The 24798-nt window shown below is 43.1% G+C and overlaps 1 protein-coding gene across 13 annotated transcripts in view; it reads left to right on the forward strand.

Annotated features, from left to right (window-relative positions):
- Nucleotides 1-24798, forward strand: part of SEMA6A (semaphorin 6A) — a 129480-nt gene that overhangs the window by 70595 nt on the left and 34087 nt on the right. For 12 of the 13 annotated variants that reach the window (XR_009694128.1, XM_061150948.1, XM_061150944.1 and 9 more), the window contains 12 exons: nucleotides 1654-1714; nucleotides 2694-2756; nucleotides 3469-3570; nucleotides 9593-9683; nucleotides 13235-13354; nucleotides 14055-14143; nucleotides 14995-15212; nucleotides 18961-19092; nucleotides 21903-22058; nucleotides 23464-23640; nucleotides 24002-24142; nucleotides 24229-24309. Coding sequence is in view for 12 of the 13 variants with exons in the window: in XM_061150948.1 (XP_061006931.1) it covers nucleotides 1654-1714; nucleotides 2694-2756; nucleotides 3469-3570; nucleotides 9593-9683; nucleotides 13235-13354; nucleotides 14055-14143; nucleotides 14995-15212; nucleotides 18961-19092; nucleotides 21903-22058; nucleotides 23464-23640; nucleotides 24002-24142; nucleotides 24229-24309 (1431 nt within the window). In the remaining variant the exon portion in view is untranslated. The remainder of the gene's footprint in view (nucleotides 1-1653; nucleotides 1715-2693; nucleotides 2757-3468; nucleotides 3571-9592; nucleotides 9684-13234; nucleotides 13355-14054; nucleotides 14144-14994; nucleotides 15213-18960; nucleotides 19093-21902; nucleotides 22059-23463; nucleotides 23641-24001; nucleotides 24143-24228; nucleotides 24310-24798) is intronic. The other variant, XM_061150951.1, reaches the window with a different exon arrangement.

Raw genomic sequence — 24798 nt, forward strand, 5'->3', positions numbered from 1 at the left:
CTTGATGAGCAACGCCCCTTTTCAGTTCTGCTTTATTATTATCCATTTTGTAAATTCTTTTTTTGTTGCTTAATCTCTGAACTGCTAATTAACATAAACAGGCCATGCCAAAGGGGTGGGTGGGGGTGGCAATCAAGAGCTTTCTGAGGAATTGCCAGTGCATATTAATCAGATGTTAATTCACAGTTCATACGTTCAGCTCCTACTTAAAGTTTTGAGGAGAGGCGGGGCCAGAAAAAATCTCAAGTTATCTCAAAGCTGATACCAAAGTAATAGGCAATTCCACTCCAATAATGAACCTGACCCATAGCACCGCCAATAAAGTCAAACAAGCAATAAAGGAATGCCATAAAACTGCCTCGGAATTAAAGGGCAGAGTGGTTCTGGCACCCTACTGGAGTCTGAAGAACTTTCCAATTCAGCAATTTACAAAACAGGCTCCTCTCTCTCTCCCTCACCACTCTTACACACACACACACACACTCACACACACTCACAAGGGCAAGGGAATTTTATAGGCCAACTGCCTTACCCCCTCCTTTTATTTTCATAGGAGAAAGCCTGTTTTTATTTCTGTTTTTCTCTGTTGTTCTTTCCCTAAAAGTAGTAGCAAACAGATTTCCAAAGAACTGGGGGTAAAAATGGAAGTGAATCCTGACAGCAGATAATTCCTTTCTTTTTTCTTTCTTCCCTTCTCCCCTTTCCCTTTCTTTTAAGTAATGAGGGGCCCTGAAAGTCTGCATGGGAGCCTTGAGGTCCTGCTCTAAAGCTGTGGGTAATTTTCCAGCCCCAGGACTTCCTGCATTTTAGAAAAAGTCAATGTTATTTCAAGGGAAAACGAGCTGTTTTGCTTTCCCTCACTAGCCCCCCATCTCCTCAGTTGAATGTAGCGCTTTTCTTTTCTTTCTTCTGAATTCCAGACAAAAACGCCCTTGTACTCAGCTCACACAGAAGGGGATGTTTAAATATAGCCCCACACCTGAGCTGCTCATTCTGTTTCTCCCCTTCCAAGGGGAGATTGGCAGCAAATCATAAAGACAACCAAGTTCTCAGCAAAACAGGAAGGTGAACAGAAGCAAGAAATGTAAACTTTAGCTCAAGTACATCTGAACCTTAATTGACCATCCCTGTGTGAAAAAGAGTGGCTTCTGGAAATAATTTTACCTTTATTGTCTTCTGTCTTGTCAATCAAATCATCAAAGCTAAAGCTGAAAATATGTTTTCGAAAAAGTGATGGAGATAGACATTAGTTTTTTGTTAGGTCTCTTGATGAACAACTCCAGCACATTGAATACCAAGTGAAAGGGCACGCGAACCCATCTGTATGCTAATTTGGAAGCCTATTTAACTTGCAGACATCTCCCACCTAAATTACGGACGTACATACAGATGTTATTGTTACGGGATGTGAGAGGCTACTGGAAAGTTTTCATAAAAGGTGGCAAGATGCCATGATTTCTCTGAAGGTGCTGAATGTGATCCTGAAGCATATCTTAGAAGCTGAACCCTCCCCTTATTCTTGCCCTCAGATCTTGTTTTTAATAACATGGATGTGGATTTATCTGCCTTGAATGAGACATGGACTCATTCAGGAGAAAATGCACTGCCTTGACTCTTGTGTTTAACATTGTCTTAATTCTTCTTTGTTTATAGGGACCATATTTATACTGTTGATATAGACACCTCACACACAGAAGAAATTTATTGTAGCAAAGTAAGTAGTTTTAAAATGTTCTTTCTGAAATGAAGGATCTTAGGATGGTTCTTGGAGAGAGTATGTATTTTAAATGCATTGATTGAGATGACATGGCTTAGAATAATTGGGAACATTTTATGAAACTCTAATTCGGTGATGAGTTAGGGCTTAATATGAAATGGTTATGTACTTTATATTTTATTCATCAGTTACATGCACATAAACACATTGGAATTTTAGGTAATTTCTAAATTCTTTGGATAAAATATTGGATGTTTGTCCAGGAAAAGATCAGTTTTCATACACAAACTTTTGTCCCACAAGTGTTTCACTGTTATGTTTCCATATCTTGCAATATTAAGTTTGACTTGACTGTTGTGGTTCAGGAATTTGATCATTATCCATTTCAGACAGATATAAAATATAACCCATGCTTCCTTATAACTCCACATGGAGGTATTTTAGTTAATAAAGTCTGCCCCAGAAGTAGATGATCCCTTCAGCACATGAATTTATGTGAAGGAGTGTAACCTGAATTAAATCTTTGTCCACCTAAAGTGAATGTCCCCTTTATATTTAAGAAAATGACTTCCATATTTTAAGGAAAAGGCCTGCTTTATGGAAACTGATTTATCAAGTGAAAGGCAAGGGCAAGGACATGTATTTTATCAAAATGAGCATAATTTAGCAAGTTAGTGTGGATATTTTATGTGAAATTTCCACACTGTTGTTTATTCTTCTTTCCTTTCTCCTTCATCTTTTTCTCAAAGAGAAGCAGATCATTTTGCAGTCTAATGAATAGCTAGGGGTTCAAAATTAAATGAACATTTCCATTTCTAATCTTTTGTTGTTATGGTGCGTTAATCTCGGAGAAAGGGTGTGGAAAGCTTTCAATAAATATATGTTCAGCGTCTAGTCTCCTCCAGGGAACTCTTACTTCAAAAATCAAATGCAACAACCTCTGGGCTCTAATTGATTTCTTTCTTGATCCCTGCAGAAACTGACATGGAAATCTAGACAGGCTGATGTAGACACATGCAGAATGAAGGGAAAACATAAGGTAGGCAATTTTCATTTCTTCTGCAGCTGCCACTTTGGGTTAAGTTCTTGACTGTTATCTCCAGCCGCAGACCGTGATGTGGAATGGCTCATGCTAGTCCCTTTTCCCCCAGTAATTGCTTCTTCCATCAACTTATTGAAGGCTTTAATTTGCAAAAAACAGTTTGCTTTTAATGTGATGAAACAGTGTGACAGCTGCTAGGGCTGCATCATGAACTATTTAGGGGGCCCCAGGGACTTTGGACCCCAAACTGGCTTGTGCTGACTCTAATGAGCACACTTGTTGGGACTTCTCTCATGGTCCACAGCCCTCAGAGTCTGCAGGAGAGCCCAGAAAGGCTGCCGCAGACATAAGCGGTCTGTGTCTTCCATCACAGAACAACATAAAAACACACTTCAGCTGGGAACCTTGTGTATCAGGGGACTCTGGAGCCTCTGGCATTAAAATTAATATGATGGGATGCTGCTATGTCCTGGCTTGCCTTCCTTTGGTGGCACAAACACACACCTCCTGTTCTTATTTACTGTTGAAAAGCGGTTGTTACTGTCAGCAGCAGCATCTTGGGGGTAAAAACACAAGGAGGAGCCGGGACTGTTCACAGGAGAACTCCCCAGCCCCCTGCATTTTCACCTTGCTCTCAGCACATCATGGCCCACGGTTGAATGGGTTTCTGCCCTAAAGTGGACACCCAAAAGTTTGAACTGTTTTTCAGGATGAATGTCACAACTTTATTAAAGTTCTGCTGAAGAAAAATGACGATACTTTGTTCGTCTGTGGAACTAATGCCTTCAACCCTTCCTGCAGAAACTATAAGGTAAATGTTGTTTTGTCTGTTGGAACCACATGGCCCGGAGGTATTTCATAATTTACTGTGATTGTGCCCGCAGTCACCTAAGAGGGTTAATTCAACACCACCTGGGTTCCTCTTGCTTGTTCCACTTAATGTAGTGCTCCACATGACTGATCCTGAGCAGGCTTCTAAGCTTCCTGTTTGTTCAGGATTGATTGACGTGGCTTTAAAGAGCCGACCCGGCAAAGTACGTTTCTGTTAAGACCCTATTCTCTATTGTTCAGAATGTCAGCCTGCGTACCCCACAGACCATGTGGGTTTCCTCTCTCTCCCTTTCTCCTTTTCCCTCCCACCCCACCATCTCCTCTCTGAGCACAAAAACACACTTATACTGTGAACGATTTCTATTTTAAAAGGGATCTCAAAAGCATGCCACTGGAAACTGTAGACGTTCCTCTAGGTAAGATTTTCAAGAACACAGGAATTTAATTCCATTCAGAACTCAGCTTACTTGACCATGGTCTGACTTATCTTAACCTTCATGCAAAGGAGAAAAAGATTAACCCTTGCAGCATTAATAAATCAAGTTAGTTCATCTGATAATGGTGTCACTGAAGGAGTAGAGGTAAAAATGACCTGAGGTTTTGACCCCACATCTTTACCTTTCCTTGTCGCTCTTCCCTCAGTTTTCTTGTTCAGAAAATACATACTGAGTTTCTCCCACGACTAGGAATAGACACTGCAAAGACGGATAGGAGGCGTCCATTCTTAGGGAAGTCAGACAGGGAGAAAAAACTTCAATCCATGGGTTTGCTGCCATGGCGGCATAATACAGAGCATGACGCAAGCATCGCAGAGAAGCGCTTACTTCAGCCTGAGACGAGGAGTCAGGGAAAGCTTCCAGAAGGAGGTGGACAACCCCTCTCTTCGAGTGTTCCCTCCTGTTGCCCAGACATATGGAACATGAACACCCCAGCCCAGGAGAAACCCGAACTTCTGTGATTGCCCAGATGTGAACCTGACATAGTGTCTCCAAACAGGGGTTCAGTTCATTTTTTGCGGGGTAAACAGTGAATGAGATAATGCCTAACCTCAGTCTTAAAGAAGAAGTAACCAAATGAAGGGAGCAGGGCATTCCACATAGGGGAACAGCATGAACAAAGGCACGGAGCAAGAAACCGTCTGCTGAGCTGAAGAAACTTCATTTGGTTCCAAAGTGTTGGACCGTGAAGTGACAAGTGACAATAAACAAGAGTCTGCAGAGGTAGGTGGCCCCAGGGATGAAGGGAAGAGAAGAGACTCAGGAAATACTGAAGTGACAAAAGCGAGGAGGATTTATGTTGTTGTTGTATGGCAGAAACCAACACAGCACTGTAGGCAATTATCCTATTTTTTTAAAAAAAGGAGGATTTACTAATTAATAAGAAGCACAGGATAAAGAGGGAGAGGGTTAAAAACGACTGTGAGACTGTCTCCTGGTTGGGTGGATGGGGCGGCCATCAATTTGGACACGGAGTACAGAAGAGCGGCGGGAAGAACCCCCCATGTGACAGAAGAAGCCCCCCATGAGAACATGGGGGTTCCATTTTGCATATGATGAGTGCACCTGGCCCCACGGATGGCAGTGCCCACAGGACATGATAGAGGTCTCCAACAAAAAGATGGACGGCTCACCCTGGATTTAGGGAGAGACACGGGGATGTCTAGATTTGGGTGTCACCAGCATAAAGTAAAACCTTAGCAGCTGTGAAGGACGAGAAAAGAAATGATGGGCTGATGTCAGGACGAGAGGGCTCACCAGCCTGGGCTGGACAGTTTTAAAAGACTGTGCCTTAGCACAGACAGAGGGAGAATCTATTTTACCCTCATGCTCATCTTCCACTTACGTTTGGAAATGGGCACCAGCACGCCAGCACTAGAGTGAGGCAAGGGAGGCACTCCGATCAGGTGCAACATGTGAGGGCGCACCAAAAACAATTCAGTAATGGGGCTTCCCAGGGGTCAGTGGTGAGGAATCTGCCTTGCAATAACTCAGTCCCTGGTGCAGGAAGATCCCACATGCTGTGGAGCAACTATGCCCGTGTGCCACAACTACTGAGCCCGTGAGCCACAGCAAGAGAAGCCACTGCAGTGAGAAGTGCACACGGCAACTAGAGACTACCCCCTCGCCCTGCCTCATAGTAAATAGAGAAAGCCCACTTGCAGCAACTAGGACCCACCAGAGCCAATAAATAGATAAATAAAATTTTTTTTAACTTAGTAATCAAGATACATAATATTTTCAATGTGGTTTTTTTTTTTTTTTGGTATTTTTATAAGTTTAAACTAATGTGAAAAATGTGAAAGTGTTAGTCACTCAGTTGTGTCTGACTCTTTGCAACTCCATGGACTGTAGCCCACCAGGCTCCTCTGTCCATGGAATTCTCCAGGCAAGAATACTGGAGTAGGCAGCCATTCCCTTCTCCAGCCGATCTTCCCAACCCAGGGATCGAACCCGGGTCTCCTGCTTTGCAGGCAGATTCTTTACCATCGGAGCCACCAGGAAAGCAGAGGATGAGATGGTTGGATGGCATCACCAACTCAATGAACATGAGTTTGAGGTCTAAGCAGTCTTAGCAAACTCCTGGAGATGGTGAAAGACAGGGAAGCCTAGCATGCAGCAGTCCATGGGGTTGCAGAGTTGGACATGACTTAACGACTGAACAACAATGCAAAAAAATACTATCACTAGATATTAAAATTTCACATAAGGACAGGAGCTAATTCAGGTGGTAAGAGGCAGCCCGTCAAGTCAAACATTCAGCCAGTAACGGTGTACTGGAGCTCTGACTTTAATTCTGCCACTTAATATTCCATCCCTGTGTGTCATTGTTTAGGACTCATTAAGATGAATGCTTCGAACAAATCCAAACGAATTCCCTAGCTGGAAACCTATCTCCTATGACAAATTACAGGTTTCCTTGGCACTGTGTTACCCAGCCTGCAAGGGATCCAGCTCCTTCTTCCCGCACGTGTTCCATTCCCCAAGGTGCTCCACCTCTAAGAAGTGCCTTCACCTTCCCCTTGTTCTAGCCACACCTACCGAGACATGTTCTGGGAGCCCAGGGCCTCTCAGGAACGACAGACAGGATACACCTAGCATGGAGAATGGCAATGAGAACGCTTGAAATTGCTCAGAAAAGTGTTTTTAGACTCTCCGGGCAGACTGGGAATTTCCCGAGGACATGGGACATAATGTATTTGGCTTCAGAGAAAATGGACAGCCTATCTCATAAGTGCTTTTTAATCATCAGATCAGGACCAAAGGGTCAAAGCAAAAACAATAGCCAGTCTTCCACTGAAAGACCCAAATCACAGAGTTCAGAAGCATAAAGTGAAACTACTTTGAAGCAGGAAGATGACAAAATTTTGGTCTCTGCTTCTGCACCGTGCCCTGACTTCCACAAGTTTTATAACAGAAGTAAGCTGAATATATTAGAGAGATTAGAGCCCCAAATAAGATTATCTGGGAAAGAATTCTGAAGGCTGTCCATTATAAATCTACAACTACACTCCATACCTTTTCCCTCCTGTTTTCTAAACCTCTTAAACTTCTGCACAAGTCAGGCTGGTTCTTAGTATAATTATCTCTACCCTACAGTGATTTAATTTCCCAGGGGCTATTGTTAAGTTTGAGATTTGATGACTGCTACAAGGATTAGTTCTTACTTCAGGGAAAGAGGATTTCACCATGGCATTGTCTTGTCTCTGGACCTTTCCAAGTTCACAAACCAATACATTAATTCCTCATTGCTTCCCGCCCCTGACTAGCTATAGCTGTGGCCGCTTTTTTAGAAATAGGTACATTTTTAAAAATATATCCCCCTCTTATATTATTGTTTCCCCATGGGCAGGATCACAGCCTGCAACTGCTTGGGATAACGGCATTTCTGTTGCATCACTGTATAGCAGGTATCACTCTGAATACTTGTCATGGCTGTAAAGTCTGTCGCAGTTCAACAGGAAGCTCTTGTTGGGCTAAAATATTAGGAAAAGACTTTCATAAACATGTGCCGGGGAAGAGTACATTTGCTTTAAAGGGTGTCTTACTTGAACATCTTTCTCCTAAAAATGTGTTTTTAACACAACTGCTTTATGTGATTCTCAGCCACAGCTTAAACAAGCATTATGGCTTTGATGGGGGAGATCTCAAAGTGGTTGCACATAGAAAAGGTCTGTCCTATCCTTGAAAAGTTTCTGTGAGTTGAGGGCAAAGGGCACAATTGATTGGACTATACTAGCGGCTGCTCAGTAAGGATCTTGCTCTTTCTTCCTGGGCAGCAACTCCAGGCACTTTGATTTTAGTGCTAAAGGGCATTTCACAGATCCTTCCTCAGTGCTGTCTTGGGTTTGTCTTCTTTCCATTTTCATATTTGGAGTCAAACTATGCCACTGCCAGATGATAAACAAAATAGCCTAAAACCATAAAGAAGACTGAAATACAGAGGAGTCAGAACATTAGTGCTGTGGAGGAGATCACTGTTTGGTCTTTGTGATGCTGAGATTAAAATGCTAGGAAGCTCTCGTAGTGTCAGGAAGGGAGGGTGAGAGGAACCCCTGAGTTATTGGTCTAGATGGGCCAAGCACTGTCGGCTGATCAACAGACGTTCATTTCCTGCTCACATCACAGTCAAGTGTGGGTCAGTCAGAGAGTTTCTATTCTGAGAGGTTATTTAGAAAGCCAGCTCCGTCCTGCTTATATGTCTGCCATCTCCTGTGATCTCCTCGGATCTTGGAATTCTCCACCGGATCCTCTTTAGGATCCAGTGAAGAAGATGAAAAGAGAAGGGAAGAATGTGGAAAGAGAGCAAGAGTGGAGGATCTGGGGAGGTTTTCTGGGGCAAGACCTAGAGGTGGGGGCAGAGCCTTATACTCCCACCCCATTGGCCAGAGCTCAGTCATGTGATCACACCTGACTGCAAGGGAGGATGGGAAATGTAGTTTAGTGTGATATGGAGGAAAGGGAAATAAATTTGTTGAACAGCTGGTAAGGCTTTGCCTCACCTGCAAATGCCTATGAGCCAGGCAGGTAACTTGTAGGAGTGAAGCCAGCAGGATGTCGATACAATCTATGGGTAAAGGGGTCTTGGTGCTAGAGACTATATGCCGATCTGAAGAAAATGGCAGGGGTAGCCGTTACTCAACTATAGCTTGCTGCCACTTGGGTAAGAAGGGCCTGAATTGACTTACCCACATGTTCAAAAGATGCAAGAAATCCAAGTTTTCGTATGCAATCTGCCCTTTTAAAAGACAGTTAGTTTTCCTTTTTCCTTCACTAAACATACTCAGGTGACCAGGAACAAGTCTGGGTTGGGCACGAGGAGTTGGGAGTCACGAGGCAAGCACACTGCTCATATCTGGGGCCCATGGGAGCCTCTCAGCTTCTGGGCCTCTCTTTCTCATCTACACAATCTGAGGCTCAGACATGTTTCTGAAGTAGGCTCAAAGGCCTCCTGAGCTCTGCTTGCATCCGTGTTTTTCTTCATGCTTGCTGATGCCATGCTATTCTAGCAGGTAACCTGAGAAAGAATTCCAGAGTCTTCTCCTAGAACTTAACCCACAAAGGCAAGACTCCTCTGGCAAAACAAAACCAAGACTGAGGTCATTCTCTGTAGAGTTCATGGCTTAGAATTAGCAGATAATTCTAGGGGATGGGGGAATATGTTTTCCTGCTGAATACGTCAGAAATCCCTTTTCCAAGGAGAAAGATGCTTATTTCTCTAGCATTCCAGGAGGATATGGGAATCTCTTTATTGTCATGGTTCTGAGTCAAGCAGACATGACTGATTCTTCTGACTCTCCTAGCTACAGAATCTTGGTCAAGTGACTTAATCTCTCTCAACATCAGCTTCCCCATCTGAAACCAAAAGACTTAACCTCAGAGGGTATTTGAGCATTATTTGCACCAGGCATATAAATTGCTCAAAAAATTAAGTGCTTTGTAAATATTAGTTGCTGTCATTACTGTCAGTTGTTGTTCCTAATTTAGTCCTATTATTTCATTTAGATGGATACTTTGGAACCTGTGGGTGATGAATTTAGCGGAATGGCCAGATGCCCTTACGATGCCAAACATGCCAATATCGCACTGTTTGCAGGTAAACGACCTGATTTCCTGATTTCTCCTCATTGCATTTGTTTTCCTGGGCTCAGCCTGTGGCTCTGGAGGATTCGCAGAGTCACAGTTGTCCTTTGATTCTCTGGTGACTACTGTAACTAAGAATGCCTTTTCCATTTGAAATTCATATGGAAATTGTACTTTTGGTGTTTTTTTGTTGTTGTTGTTGTTGTTTAACCACTCAGTCATGTCTGACTCTTTGCGACCCCATGGACTGCAGCACATCAGGCAGGCTTCCCTGTCCTTCACTATCTCCTGGAGTTTGCTCAAACTCATGTCCATTGAGTCAGTGATACCATCCAACCCTTTCATCCTCTGCCGTCCGCTTCTCCTCCTGCCTTGAATCCTTCCCAGCATCAGGGTCATTTCCAATGAGTCGGCTCTTCACATCAGGTGGCCAAAGTACTGGAGCTTCAGCTTGAGCATCAGTCCTTCCAGTGAATATTCAGGGTGGATTCTTTAGGATCAACTGGTTTGATCTCCTTGCTTCTTTTTTTTTCTCTCCTCACTTCTTAAGACAAGTCTTTGCCATGCTTACCCATACTTCTCTGCCTTCAGAAAGAGTAACAAGTTTGCGCTGAACATGTGGCATACTGGTGAGGGCATGCCTGGGCTGAAGTAATAGAAAATCCCACCTCAAACCCCTGGTGTGAACTGAATATTTAAGGTGGGGTAGACTTTGGGGTGGCTTTGATTCAACAACTCATTCATCTCATCCAGGACGCAGGTCCTTTTCATTTCTCTGCTCAGTTTTCTTTCTTTCTCTGAGGGAGACTGGCTGTTCTCACAGTCATAGGATGACTGTTGGGTCTCAATTAGGGCTACATATCCTTTTGTCTGGGCTTCTCAGGTGGCGCAAGTGGTAAAGAACCCACATGCCAATGCAGGACACTTAAGAGATGTGGGTTTGATCCCTGGGTTTTGAAGATTCCCCTGGAGGAGGGCATGGCAACTGACTCCAGTATTCTAGCTTGGAGAATCCCATGGACAGAGGAGCCTGGCAGGCTACAGTCAGTCCATAAGGTTGCATAAAGTCAGACGTGACTGAAGCAACTTAGCATGCACACGCATCCCCTTGTCTACATATAGAAGGGAGAAGGAAGGAGACAAAAGGAAGTTTCTGGAAGCTCTCTTGGTTACCAGTACATCTTCTCAAATATCATGACCTCATGAGCTTACATGCCTGTCTCTGATAGAACTGTAGTGGCCGAAGGGATGATGCTGATGATCAGAGGTTGACCAACACTCCCCATTGCTACTCCTTCCTTCCATTGCAAAGGATATAGAATGAAAGCAAATAAGCCATGACTTTCAGATGGGGATTTTTGTGGAATTCATTGCCAGCTGTGCTCATTGAGGTGGGTGTAGGGAGAAGTATTGGTATAATAGTGATTGTTATGAAATGTAATAAAGCAGTTAGCTATAATTTCCATCACCACAGCTAAAACCTGACGCATCCTAGCTTGATGAGGAACTTTAGGGCTTTGATTATGAAAAAAGATCAGCTCCTTGAACCACATCCTCAGTGTCATCATTTGTGAACCCAAATCTGCAGTCAAAAATTGAGGAGGCAGTTTGTGCCAAGTTAAGAAGGAAAGGTTTCTCAGGTTCTCCTCCAAAGGTAGAGCATTCCTAGCAAGCAGCCTTGTAAGAAACACAAAGTCATGTAAATCTGTTTGTAAGCATGGGTAGGGGCAATGCCGCTGGAAAGAGTGCTTGAGAATTATATTCTTAAGTGCCTAACTTCTGCTGCAGCACTTTTCTGACCCTTGGAACCTGCGTTAGTAATACAGTAATGGAGGTTGTGGACTGCAGTGGAGAATGTAAATTTACTAATGAAAAAGGAGCAGCCCAAGGCAGAAAGAGGAGAATGAGCAGGTGTTTTCTAAGGCCACCAACCTTCCAAGAGCAAACCCCATGAAACCATCTAGCAGCTGCAGAAGGTGTATATGAATCCATGTTCACTGCAATGCTTGAAAGCTCTTAAAACTTCCACCATTATAAACAGAAGATACTTGCTGCCCCTGAATAGTTGTCATATTACCAAGAGTGACAAAATAGTACTCTATTTTACAAGTAAAATTTCTGGAAAGATATCCAGTTTAAAATGTAAAACAAAGTATGAAGGAGTGTTCAACAGCAGTGTATACACACACACACACACACACACAGCTCCCACTGTCCTCTCCTCCTCAGGCATATCCAAATGACCCGGAGCTATGATTCTACAAGAAAAATTGTGATTTTTGCAGACACATGTGTGTCAATAGAAAGGTTTGCTGTCTGCAGCCAAAATCTAACCGAGAAGGTCAACACGTACAGATATATGACTGCCAATAATGTAGATATGAAGACAGCTCTACCTGAAACTGAGCAAATATCAGTTAAGACCAAAAGTAGACCTCAAAGACTTTGCTTAGGTATGTTTATTTAAAACAGAACCATATGCTTATCCCACGAGGGTTAGAACTTCAAGAGAACTGTGATGTATATAAGCCACTTCTGAAGAGGCTCTGGAAACCACAATTAATGAAGACAGGTAACCCATTAGAGCTGAGCCAAGGAAGCTATTTTTTATATTGAATATAATTATTGTTTCCATTTCATCTACACAGATTTTACTATTCCAGAACAGCCCATTTGATTATCTGTGTAAAGAATGCTTGCCAATCCAGCAAAAGAACCAAAAATTTTAAGGATTCATTTTCAATCATCTTGTCTCTCTTTTGCCTTGGATGTATCCTCAAGCAGAAGTCCCAAAGAGCATGAATTCTTAAAGAAAAGTCCAGTTTGAACTCAGCATCATCCCTTCCCCTTCTTTTATTTTGGCTTCTTGTATATCAGAATGTTCTCGGTTTGAGACTTTGGAAATACTGAAACAAGTATCTCTTAAATGGAAAGCTAGATCGGTAGGACTTAGTGGCTCTCCTGATTGAGGTAAAGAGGAGCAGAGACTCAAAAAGGATACACATACCAATCTTCTTTTTTTTCTTGTTTTTAATCAGAGTATGATTACATGTAGCAATTTTAGTCAGCTCTTTTTTGCTTACAAATCCTCTTTCTTCAACTTCCCTCACTTGCTTAGGCTGCAGACTTTCTTACTTCTGCTTGCACTTAAATTTTTCTGGTGATACAGTCAGCCTCTCTCTTTCCCGGGGCTCCTACCTAACCCAGTGTACCACGGTATGGTGGTGGCTACAGTGTCCAAGGGGCCTTGGCCTTGAGATTTCAGTCAAGGTCCATCTAATGGAGTGAAGCAAACAACATTTTTCATTTACCCTATTCCCTGAGCTGCTGCTGCTTAGAAATTGCCATGCAATTTAAAAATGAAAAATGTTTCATCTCTCATGATCCCAATTTAAAATGGTTAGGAATGTGGGCCAAGCATTTTCCTAGTGACTCTTGGATTTGTCCCAGTTGTCCTATCTTATTTGCCTGATATAGCAAAGCCAGGTGGGGGATGTCTCTATTATTCCCCCATGCCCACCATCTTGCTCTAACCATATTCTCCTCTCATTTTTCTCTTCAAAGATGGAAAACTATACTCTGCTACAGTGACAGACTTCCTTGCCATTGATGCAGTCATCTACCGGAGTCTTGGAGACAGCCCAACCCTACGGACCGTCAAGCATGATTCAAAATGGTTAAAAGGTGAACAAACAATTAAAAAAAGAAAGGCGGTGTGGCGGGGGAGATATATATCTTGAAGGAGATTTAGCGTCTGTGAACGGTCCAGATTGTAGTTTCATTTTAGCAATGGCTTCTCACAGACAGGAGGGTGGAAACTGCATCTCTTGCCCCAAGTTGATTTATTACCTCCCCTGTTCACTTCCCTTGAGTTTCTGGAGTATTATCAAAACTACCAACACCACTATAATAGAATACATTACATTCATCTTTCCTGCTTCAAGCTCTCATTCCAAAGTCCCACATGAAAACAACTAAACAAAACACTTCATTCATGGAAGGGAATGGGGAATTAGAGGTGGTGGGGAACAGGAAAAAAGCTGTTCACAACCCGAATGAGTCAAGGTTGACAAGGCAATGTGTGCAAAATCTGTTCTGTAATATGAGCCTTGTATTGTAGAAAATAAAATTACAGAGATATGCAAAACTCATTTATTCTTCATTGTTCATTGCAACTGCTTCTGAAAGATTAAATCTGTAAGCTTAAATGCTTTGGGAAATCACTAAGCCCTTGCATGTGTAAAGTCACTAGAAATGGTTAGTGTTAACCAAATGTCTAATGGCCCTACAATTTTATTTCATAACATGTCTTTGCTTGCAACTGATTGCAGTTCTTTTAACTCTGTGTGACATGCCCCCAATTAAAGTGCCCATTTGTCCACAGAACCGTATTTTGTCCAAGCGGTAGATCATGGCGACTACATCTACTTCTTCTTTAGGGAAATAGCAGTGGAGTACAACAGCATGGGAAAGGTAAGAGGGGAGAATGTCTTAATATGGGGTCAACGTGGTTATGAATGGCTTGGAAATGAAACCATGAATCTAAGGACAAGGTCATCATTTTGAGAAGACCCAACAAAGATTGGTGGAAGTGAAACATTTTGCTTCCTTGAACCCCTATATGCTTTTTCTGATTAGTAACAGAATACAGGGAAAACCTCTTAAATACATTGAAAACTTAATAAACAGATGAGTTTCAAGTATTTTAAGAAAGATGTGGTTTCCAGGTCTACTCATCAAGTTTTTTTGTTTTGTTTTGTTTTAAATTGAGCTGCTCTACAGAGAGAAAGTAACTATTCAATACCTATAAGCAAACCCAGGGTCTTGACTGTATTCATTGCAAAAAGCAATAGAAGACTTAAGGGATGTCTATTTCGATTATTTCTACCAGAGAGTGGATCAAGACCACTGAGTTGGAGGGCACAAATTCGATACCAGGGTGACTTGCACAGTCAGAGGAATTCAGGGCATGAGAGGCAGGGCCCAGAGGCAGCCAGGGAGGATGGCAGAGATGGCGCATACAAAGTGTGCTTTTGTTTGAGGAAATAAAAAGCTAAGCAGTCTGTATGGAAATGAGTGTATGTGCCTGGGAGCTGATCCCCTGAAGGATTTATGGTTCTCTATTAAATGCCACAGCCTTATCTTTCAAAACATGCTGTTCCAATGCTGAGTTTTTCCCTTTTTTCTTGCCACTGATTTTACAAACACAGGATTAAATTAAGCGTCTTCTTGTTCTGTTTCTATTTTTCTAAGAAAGGTAAATTCTACCAAGATCTCCATGCAAAGTAAGTGCATTTCCTCTTCTCCGCATTTTCCCTCTGCAGGTAGTTTTCCCAAGGGTGGCTCAGGTTTGTAAGAATGACATGGGAGGGTCTCAGAGAGTCCTGGAGAAGCAGTGGACTTCTTTCCTGAAGGCTCGCCTCAATTGCTCCGTTCCCGGGGACTCCCATTTTTATTTCAACATCCTGCAGGCAGTTACCAACGTGATTCGTATTCATGGCCGTGATGTTGTCCTGGCAACCTTCTCCACACCTTATAACAGGTAACCATGCCTTGGCAGTGCGGACTTCATCAGTCCTTCCCGGCTTCCTTTTCCCAAGAGGTTCTTGTCTAATACACAAGATTTGCAACTGATGGAAACACTGCCATTCACTATTTGTAACTAACAAGGACTTAACACTCAGTCTTCATTCACAAGTGGATAATCGGTATAAGTGCTGTTAGAGTAGAATTTTGGAGAAAGTAATGAGATAAATTATACCAATATCTTCTTTTCAGATGTCTGGGACAGAAACACTATTCATGTGTTATTTCTCAACCCCTCTAATTATCTTGAAAAGTGAATACCGTTGCCTTCTCTTTACACTTGAGGAAACCGAGTTTAATTACACTGTCTGGTCCAGGTAGTCCACAGATAGAAGCAGCAGCTCTGGCACTCAAGAATGTTCCTCTTTTCTAGGTCACCTAACATTTTATTTGACATTTAATATTTCTATGACTAGATCAGTAATTTTTGAAGTAAAAATACTGGATATGTATTAAAATGCTCTACAGAGTGAAATTTAGGAAGTAGATGAGTCCATCTGGCATCCCACCTGGTTATCATCCTGTCAGACGAACCAGAATCCCAACCACAGCACCACTGTCTGATTCTGGAGGGTTCTATTGAGGATTTAGGTTTCCCTGGTAGTTCAGTACTAAAGAATCCACCTGCAATGCAAGTGATGCAGGTTTGATCCCTGGGCCTGGAAGATCCCCTGGAGCAAGAAATAGCAACCCACTCCAGTATGCTTGCCTGGGAAATCCCACGGACAGACGAGCCTAGTGGCCTACAGTCCATGGGGTCACAAGAGCTGGACGTGACTGAGCAACACCACCACCGCCACCCCTGAGGATTTACAAGTCATCAAACATTGTACTGAGAAATACTGAGTCTCAGCCCATTCATTCGTATTTTTGTGTTTATTTAAGCTAAGACACTGAGCTATGAAATGACACTAATAACTGTTCCTGGAGCAGTGGACACGTGCGGAGACTCAAAAATAGAGGAAGAGGGGCACCATGTCCCCTGGGACTCGGCTCTCCCAGACCTCAGAGTCCTAGCACTCTCCTGTGGGAATGATCCGCACTCTGGCTGCGGCCAAGAAATTGGAGTATCTGCACTGGACTATGTACAATTCTGTCTGTTCTCTCTGAGCTTCTGCTAGGGATACACTGTCTTGTTTTGGATTATACTTTTTACAAAGATTTTGAAGAACCTGATGAATGGCTAGATGACAGGAACATACCTGATGAGACTGGAGGACAGCCTAGGAAAAAATGCCTAAGAACTGGGTAAAGCCCACAACAGAGCAGACTGAAGGATGAAATAACATTCCTCAATTATACAGAGGGCAAGGGTCAAGAGTTCCCCATTGAAGATATAAGGAAACATAAACCTATATTGCAGCAAACAGTATTTAGTTATGTTTAAGTAAGTTGTGACCATCTGAAGGAGTTTTTAGACTTCAGAATAGAAAAGATGTAAAAATTCAGACCTTAACTGCTTGCACTTTGGAACCCATGTATCTAGGAGTGTTGAAAAAGAAGATTGTTCTGGAACATAGGAATGTAAGTGCTGGTGGAATTTCAGAGCACATTTCTAATTTTTTTTAATGTTTTTTGAGAAAATTAGTTACTTTGTGATTACAACAAAGTAGTAGATTCCTAAATATTACACATACTCCATTTAAAGAATTTTCTTTAAAGGTCCCTAGGAGACATTCAATGAGTGCATGCTAATGCAGCCTCAGAAACCATATTTGGTCAGTAATATCAGAAAATGGCAAAAGTATGCAGACCAGCCTTCCATCTATAAACAACAGCCCCTCTCTGACTACTCCCTCTGGTTTCATCCCTTTCCACCCCATTCTCCACACATTCCCACTCCCATCACGTCAGGTTGTCTCAAACCCTTTTGGGGCTCCTCTTGCCCTGAAGATAAAGCCCAGCTCCCTTGTTGGCATGGCATGGAAACCCATCATGGCCAGGTGTCAGCTCCTCCTCCAGTGCAGAGGGTTGACCGAACTCACACCCTGCTGTCTCACCAAGTCTGCTCCCCCAAGCTATCTGCTTGCCCCCTGAACCCCTGGGAATGCTCCAAGGCTCAGTTCCAATCACATCCCCTGGAACTCTGCACAAGCCTTTCGTATATATTGCCTTTACCAGATGGTCTTGGAAAGTTGTTGCTGTTATTATTATTATCACTGCTCTTGTTGCTTGCCGCCACACTGAATTGTGAATCAGCTGAGAGCCCGGTTTGTTATTTACTTAGCATTCACTGCTTGAGACTGGGGATTCCATAAATATGTGCTGAATGAACAGAAGATGGGAATAAAGGGAGGGGATAAAGTAGGGAAGAAAAAAGAAAGGATTTTACACATGATTCAAGATTATAAACCCTAGGGTATCTTTAGCGATTATGAAGTGCCTCATAAAATACTTCAAAATTTATCCTTTTTTTCTTAATATTTAAAGTAAATGTGTATATCTCTTACTTTTAGGAGAGCGAGATGTGAAAAGAGTCTTACAAAATTAAATAATGTTAGGAGCGCTGAAGTTTCAAAACAAATGGACATCACTGTCTTATTATAGACTTAATATTGTAAATAATACACAAACACACACACACACACACACTATGAAACACACACATACTTTAAAATTTATCGTGCCACTCTGTTTTAAATAAGCTTTCTAATCCTCCCCCATTTCTCACTTTCTTAGTAATACTTCAATAATTACTTTATGAAATTAAAGATGGCATAAAATTCTCCTAATCATACACGGAGTGTTTTCCATATCCTTTCGACATGTGCAAAATCCAGGCCAAATCATTCTCCCTGCCCTGCATGCTGCTGATGCTGCCGAGCACCTGTGTCTTGCCCTGGGTGCTTCTGTGTGCAGTGATCCACTATCTCAAAGCCTGATTCAAACTGTTGGACAGCCAGTACCTGAAATTTATTTGATCAAAATCAAGGAACAACCATAGAAACAAACACAGGTTCAAGTAATGTACCTAGATGAATGAATAATTCATGTCTTCTCACCGTTGATGAAAAACAACCCCAAAGTCCTTCCAGGAGTGCCAGGCAAGAATATAATTATAGGTAGAGATTACTGATGTTATTATTATTTAGCACTTAATCGAGCATTTTATTTGCAAAGCATTGGTGCTCTAGAGATTTAAACTGTTTAGTCTTATGCAAATAAACAGGAAGTAAAATTTGCAGTGTACAATGACTAACATAAAATATGTTTGGGTTCCTCACACATACATTCTCACTACTGATGTCCTTGACTTGAGAAGCCAAATTCAAAGAAGGAATATGTGGACAGCAGGGGCACTTTTACTTCAAACTTTTACCAATATCAGAGATGCAGAATGTTGCCCATTTTATCTTTGGTTTAAAGACTGGTAATTAATTTCAGGAAATTCATGAAACTTGAAAATCACCAGGTCAACCATTCCTCCTTTATAAATAAAAGCAGTGCCAGACACAAGACCAAAAAAGGGGTTTTTTTCCCTATGATTTTGCTTTAACTAGCCCTTTCTTTAAGACCAGTAAGGCAAATTTGATTCACTGAAACATTCTCCTTATGCACTAGGATCCTTTTACATTTATAGTGTTCAGGGTATGAACATTAAATTTCAACTGCCAGTACTAGGGAAGTTTCTTTGGTGTATGTTTTCCAAACGACATGCAGAACTGTTGCATAAGTAACACTTTGTATGAAATGCCCCATCACAGCATCCCTGGGTCTGCAGTATGTGCCTATGACATGCATGACATCGCCAATGTCTTTACTGGGAGATTCAAAGAACAGAAGTCTCCAGATTCCACATGGACACCAGTTCCTGATGAACGCGTGCCTAAGCCCAGGTATGTGCCCATGTTTATCAGGCTCTTTTAAATTTCCAGAAGTGGTGCAGTTAGCTCCTGTGATAATGAGTATCTTGGGCTTCCCAGTTGGCACTAGTGGTAAAGAACCCGCCGGCCAATGCAGGAGACGTAAAAGGCATGGGTTCAATCCCTGGGACTGGAAGATACCCTGGAGGAGTACGCCTGGAGGAGCATGGGAACCCACTCCAGTATCCTTGTCTGGAGAATCCCATGGACAAAGGAGCCTGGAGGGCTGCAGTCCACGGGGCCACAAAGAGTCAGACACAACTGAAGCAACTTAGCACACACACAATGAGCATCTTATCAACTGCACACCAGGCCTTCCATGCTGGCATATACAAATGCCAACACAACAGAAAGGCCTATGAGGCCATTTACCTTCATTCCCTTAACCAAAACCCCAAATTACCCAAGTTATATTCAAAACAGTGACTCTCTAGTCTTTCCCTTAGATTCTATATCTGTAGATTATCCACTGTAATCCTTGGATGACAGGAGCCATCCACCCCAGCAGCCCCAGTGGTCTATAGCTGAGGAAACTGAGGCCCGGAGAGGTACAGAGTGTGTTGTGCAAGCTGCTGGGGAGATGACTTCCACCACTTCTCCCTGCTTCCCTTCAGTTTCACAGAGACCCATGTCTTTCAGCCTTAATAAAATGTAAAATATTACCGATGTTCACTGGATTCTGTGACTAGACTGGATCAGAGCTAATCCCGGGCTAAGGGCAGGTAGGGACCAGCAGGTGCAGTGCGCCATTATTAGGATGTCTCTGGTCTGAGGGTTCTAGTCTGTTTGGGGTCCGGATGTATCATAGATTCCCTCATCCTCAAAACATGCCCCAAAAGTGCTTTCACGGGGAACCTATTGTCCAGAGACAATCTAGAGACTTTTGGTCCTGTGTAATTTCCATCAAATCTGCACACTAAACCAGTCCAATACTTTGTCCACCTGATATGAACAGCCAACTCATTGGAAAAGACCATGATGCTGGGAAAGATTGAGAGCAGGAGGAGAAGGGGGCAACAGAGGATGGGATGGTTTGATGGTATCACTGACTCAACAGATGTGAGTTTGAGCAAACTCCAGGAGATGGTGAAGGATAGAGAAGCCTGGCATGCTGCAGTCCATGGGGTCGCAAAGAGTTGGACACAACTGAGTGACTGAACAACAAACCATTTCATTCATTTCTCTAACTGGGACAGGATGAACCCCTCTCCCGGCCCTGTGCCTACCCTCTTTATGGTCCACACACAGCATACCTCCCTTTGTTGTTCAGTCACTCAGTCGTGTCTGACGCCTACAGCATTTGAAACCTACATTATGAAAATACAGAAACATCCCTGTATGTTAGCTCCCTCCACTGAATCTGTGGAAGGAAACCCAATGTCTTTTAAAATTTTTGATTTCTAACTCTTTCCTCCAACATCCAATTCCATCCCCCAAAAAATACCTAACCCAATTCACTGAATTGAACTACCTTAGATAATATGAATCACTGTACCCAGGGCAGAAACCTCTATGATCCATCCTTTCTCATCCCCTGAATCATCTGGCATGTGCCTTCTCTGTTACTAAAGGAGAACAGGCTAATTGTAAAAAATATACCCTGGCAACCTCAGGTGAATTGTCAAAGTCTCTAAGTCAGGTGGATTCTCTGAAGGAGTGTTGACTACCTTCCAGGCAAGCAGGACGCATACTTTAAGTGACTTTCCACTGGTCATCGTTCCGCGTGCTGGCCTGTCCCTCTTACAGACAGCAGGATGCTTTCCCTGACTGGCTGGGTTAGTGCCATGAAAGCATGCGCCCAGGGCTAGATCCTGCCAGTGCTGTCAGGGCCCGCTTTTCTCTCCTGCACCAGAGGGGAGGCCAGGAGTCTGACCAAGACTGGCGCTAGTATCTCCCTAATCTGACTTTGCTGAGGTGTACCTTTACTCTTGAAAGCATGTCATTTCTTTTAGAAACCGATCTTCAGTGTCATTGTTCAGCATGTTTTAAAATGACTTTTCAGATGAGAATTTCAGTGTAATTGGCTTTTCATGCCTACCCAAATCAAATGAAAGCAATAAAAAACAAAAGGTTCCCTGACCTCCTGGTAATGAGAGAGGGTTATACTGAGTCTAGCAGGTAGGTTTAGTGGTAAAGAATCTGCCTGCCAAGCAGGAGATGCAGGTTCAGTCCCTGTGTTGGGAAGATCCCCTGGAGAAGGAAATGGCAACTCACTCCAGTATTCTTGTCTGAGAAATCCCATGGACAGAGGAGCCTGGTGGGCTACAGTCCGTGGGGTCGCAAAAGAGACGGACACGGCTTAGCAACTAAACCACTACCACAAAGCAGGTTACATAAGGCCAGTGACTTTTTGAACACCTTTGTTTTCTACATTTGTGAAAAAGTCAGCCCAGTTGTCTCCTGTGGAACAAATACCTCCAGAACTCCTAGCAGGGTTTTAGGACAGGCAGAGCAGTCCCAGAGACGTGCAAATGTCTCACTTGTTTCAAGACTCTCATTTGTTTCGAGCTCCATCACTGTTTATGGGGTTTGTTTGTGTTTCTGGCGGGGAAACCCGGCTGCTCTCAGCCAAGGCTGAACCATCCTGGCTCAGGCTTCTCTATGGAGCGCGGAGGCGGCCCAAGGCAATCTAAGCATATTTTTTGGTGGCATTATGCATTGTTCAGCTTCCCATTCTCAGCCTCAAGTCTATTTTCTCTCATGTGAGTTGCACAGAGAAGCAGCTCATTCAAAGAATTTGCCATAAAGCGTGATAGATGCTCTCTTCCTTTGTTTCTTTATAGGCCAGGCTGCTGCGCCGGCTCCTCCTCCTTAGAAAAATACACCACCTCCAATGAATTTCCTGATGACACCTTGAATTTCATCAAAACGCACCCGCTCATGGATGAGGCCGTTCCATCCATCATCAACAGGCCATGGTTCCTGAGGACGATGGTCAGGTGAGTGTCAGGCAAACCGCGTCCTTACTGGATTTCCCCTGTTGCCGCCCATGATCATTGGACCTGTCATCGGTGGATCATGATTTGAAGTGCCACGAACCCCTTCTGTCATCCAGGCCTGGGTTCAGTTCTGAAGTCCTGGGCGATTGGGTGGATGCCACCAAACCCCCATAACTACATTCCCAGTGAAAACACAGTTCAGAGAGTTTCAGGGTAACTGGACCTGGGCCAGCAATTAGAGGAAACAAAGATGTCTCCTTTGCCTTAGCTGGTTAATTCCACGTGTGTTCAAGTAGAGGAGCGTGAAGACAATCAGTCAATGGATGTACATACCTGTTTGTTTGTTGTGGTTGCAAAACATGCTGCAGATTCCATCTGAGCACTGTCTCTGAATTGTTAGCTGTCACACAGGCCTCCCTGACAGCTCAGACAGTAAAGAATCTGTCTACAATGCAGGAGACCTGTGTTCAATCCCTGGGTCAGGAAGAGTCCCTGGAGAAGGGCATGGCAACCCACTCCAGTATTCTTGCCTGGAGAATCCCATGGAGAGGGGAGTCTGGCAGGCTACAATCCATGGTGTCGACAAGAGTCAGACACCACTGAAGCAACTTTGCACGCATGAAGTACTATAATAGTTCTTGCCCGTAAGATGGAAACCATGGTCCATAACTTGCAGAAGAGTCCATGTTTTCCAGTTCCTGCCACACTGCTTACAGAGAAAAGGGTATCCATGGACTGTTGAACTGCTGTGGGACTTTAGAGAAGGAAGATGCCATGTAGGACTTACCCAAGAGGATGATAAGGACTAATGCTCTTTACCTTTGGCTTTAAATGAATTTTGTTTGGCTTATATATCCTTTTATTTATTAACAGTGCCATTCACACTCTACCCCTCCCCCTCATCCTTCAGAAATCTCAACCCCTCTGTACACAATCCAAAATCTTCCCAACCTGACGTTTTATTGACAAGTCTTGGCACCTCAGAGGAAGACTGTGGAAAAATGGTAGCTAGGGCTTTTCTTTTCAGTATTCTGTGAAACGTTAGTCGTTAGTGTAAAATATTAAATGAGTTCACTTTATTTCTTCCCCTCTTCATAGAAGACATCAGTCTCTCCTTGTTGCTCATGGAAGGGATAATTGCTGAGTGGTTTCAGATGGTATGGCTACGTATTTATTATGTAACTTGGCTTCTGCACATACATACCTCTTTCCTCCCCTTTGAACCATACTAATGCTCTACATATGGAAATAAAGGAGCAGAACAGCTTGAGAGCATTATTTATATGCATATATTTTTCTTGAGATTCTTACTAGAAAGCTCGATCACAATTGTTTGAAGTGGAAAAGGGGGACACGTTAATGAAAGACCAACAAAGATATAAAAAATGTGATCCTGTCATTTTAGATACCGCCTGACCAAAATTGCGGTGGACACCGCTGCTGGCCCATATCAGAACCACACTGTGGTTTTCCTGGGATCCGAGAAGGGAATCATCTTGAAATTCTTGGCCAGGACAGGAAACAGTGGTTTCCTAAATGACAGCCTTTTCCTGGAGGAGATGAGCGTTTACAATCCTGAAAAGTGCGTAGAATGTTTGGTTCTTTTTCTAGTAATTATTTGTCACGTTATTATCTTTTCCATTCAGAGAAATCATGGTAGGCTTAGATTTTATGCATTTTAGATGACTTTTAGCATTATTTGTAAAAATCCTTTCATACATTAAAAGCATTATTTTCTCCTTGCTGCTAATGTGTGCGTTTATATAGGTAAACACATACGTATGTATGTGGGTGCACACATAAGGATCCATTGCTTCTTCAGTTAGATCAGATGAAGAGATCTAACCTCATAGGCTGGGAGCAGGGGTGTCAGGTGGTGGCAGGAAAAAGAGAACTAGCCCAAGAGAGACTATGAATGATATTATCCTGCCTTAAAAATTTAGGTGCAGCTATGACGGAGTAGAAGACAAGAGGATCATGGGCATGCAGCTGGACAAAGCCAGCAGCTCTCTGTATGTTGCATTCTCCACTTGTGTGATCAAGGTTCCCCTTGGCCGGTGTGAGCGGCATGGCAAGTGTAAAAAGTATGTATTTGCCTCATTGATCATTGGATGTTCACGGTGCTTAGGGAAGGGCCCTAGGTAAGCTCACAGTCATTCTCTTCCTGCAGAACCTGTATTGCTTCCAGAGACCCCTACTGTGGGTGGGTAAAGGAAGCAGGTGCGTGTGCCCATCTGTCACCCAGCAGCAGGTAAGGAGCCTGAGGCATGGGAGAGTTTAAAGTGGCCTAAACATAGGATTGATTGTGCTCACACACACCACTGCCGCTCGGCCTTCTGTGCACATACCTCATCATTGTGACTGCCAGCCGTTCTCCTTCCTTTTCCCATTTCATAGAACACCCCAACATCACACGTGGCAGACTTCCAATTGATTAATCATCCATCCTCAGACTGAGTAAAAACAGAGAAAAACAACACAGTGGACTTTAAGTATTCCCTGGGGAGAGGGACAAGAGGGTATGTGCCTTGATCATCATAGTGCAAGAACGGCAGAGAAGGGGAGCAGGAGGGTACCAATTAGGTTAGTGATGTGGTCTGTCCCAGCCATAGCAAAACTGGCCCCTGTAATTGACCATCCAGGGCTGAGAAGAAACTGCAGGGCATTTGTTAATAAGCAGTGCATTTGTACTGCAAGCATGGTGTACACATCCAATAAACCTTTCTCCTGCACCATGGAA

Source organism: Dama dama, chromosome 9 (genome assembly GCF_033118175.1).
Source record: "Dama dama isolate Ldn47 chromosome 9, ASM3311817v1, whole genome shotgun sequence".
In the NCBI taxonomy this organism is placed as follows: domain Eukaryota; kingdom Metazoa; phylum Chordata; class Mammalia; order Artiodactyla; family Cervidae; genus Dama; species Dama dama.